The 1477-nt window shown below is 29.5% G+C and overlaps 1 protein-coding gene across 1 annotated transcript in view; it reads right to left on the minus strand.

Moving 5' to 3' along the window:
- The window catches only part of LOC106463172 (40S ribosomal protein S6-like), a 15914-nt gene that overhangs the window by 5056 nt on the left and 9381 nt on the right, over window positions 1-1477 (minus strand). The window contains exon 3 of the mRNA XM_013923171.2: window positions 1019-1229. Coding sequence (XP_013778625.1) covers window positions 1019-1229 — 211 coding nt within the window. The remainder of the gene's footprint in view (window positions 1-1018; window positions 1230-1477) is intronic.

A 1477-nucleotide genomic window follows, 5' to 3' on the forward strand; every position in this document is an offset into this window, starting at 1 on the left:
CACACAAAAATTAATGTTTCAGTAATTTTTAATATTTACTTTGAAATTAAAAAATTGAGTAATGTGTAGTTCTAAAATTTGAATTATAATCTACAGTTTGATACCAAACTTATTGACATAAATTAACGAAACAGTAGTTCAATAAAATTTTGAATGCTAGTAAACAAACGAGATGACAGGGCCTTTCACCTGTGACCCGTATCAAAAGGGTTAAACTGTATTATATATAACTTACACAAGCTTTTAGAAATATCAATAATTACTACTATAGAACTATCTTAAATATACTTTATATGTTAATTATAAGGGGTCCTTCATAATGGTAAAATGTGAATCATTAACTAAAGAAATGAAGACTGTACTACAAATAGTTTGTTCTGTCAGAAAAATAATTTTCATTTTTTTTTAATGTTACTCCTAATCTTTCTAATACTTACTATTTATTTATGATAAATTTCCATGCCTGTCTTTAGAAATTGATCTGCTTACCATTTATTTTTCAGTCAATCTCCATGTGTTGCGTTTATTTTACTTTAACAGCATTTACGCATAGTTTTCTAGACTATTTCTAAAGCAAAACATCTTTAATACTCTTTTTATCTGATGATCTCATTTCTGGTCATGTTGCACAGGAAATGAGGTACACTTACAACAGTATATTGAAAAATATAAAAACACTTTCAGTCGACCTTCGTGACACCACTCAACTCCCTTTATATATCACTCATTCAGTTACATCACCACTCCCAGTTTCTCCTGAAGAAGAAAGATCCACCTTTTGAAAATTCTTAGATTGTAGTTTTCATCTTTTTACATTAATAAAACCTTCAACTTCAAAGTTTTCAATAAAACACACACACACATTTTGAAGTTGTAAACTTAATATTTTCAAATAAGTTATATTCAAAAGATGTATGCTTGGTTGAAAACTACTTTCACAAAGTTGCTAAATTAATGCATTTACTTAAATATCAGCTTGATTTCAGAATTTTTGCTAATTGAAAACTTTTTTCTTTACCTTTCCTAACAACAACCAGGGAAATTACACTGAGATTAGAATCTACAATGCATCCCCTCACTGACTTGCGTTTTCGTTCTCCAGTTCGACGAGGTCTGTAGCAGGAGTGTCCTTTTGACAGCAGGAGTCTCACACGACCAGCTGTTAACACACCCTGTTTCATTGGAAACCCTTGCTTGTCATTGCCTCCACTTATTCGTACAACATAACCCTAAAAAGTAATTAGAAAGAAAGAAGGCATTATAGAAGCAGAGTTACAACTACTGTAATCTAAAGCAGTAAGTATAAGAAATTGAGAACACTGAACTATACATTTTTGATACATTGTTTACAATTTTTTATACCCACTTACATAAATAAATTTGAAAACAATTTTAAACAGTTTCTTTAGAAACAGAAATGTAAGTTTATAACTAATCTAATAGTTTGTAATAACTAAACAAGGTGTAGATATATATG

The sequence above is a fragment of the Limulus polyphemus genome, unplaced genomic scaffold, assembly GCF_000517525.1.
Source record: "Limulus polyphemus unplaced genomic scaffold, Limulus_polyphemus-2.1.2 Scaffold1341, whole genome shotgun sequence".
Lineage (NCBI taxonomy): Eukaryota > Metazoa > Arthropoda > Merostomata > Xiphosura > Limulidae > Limulus > Limulus polyphemus.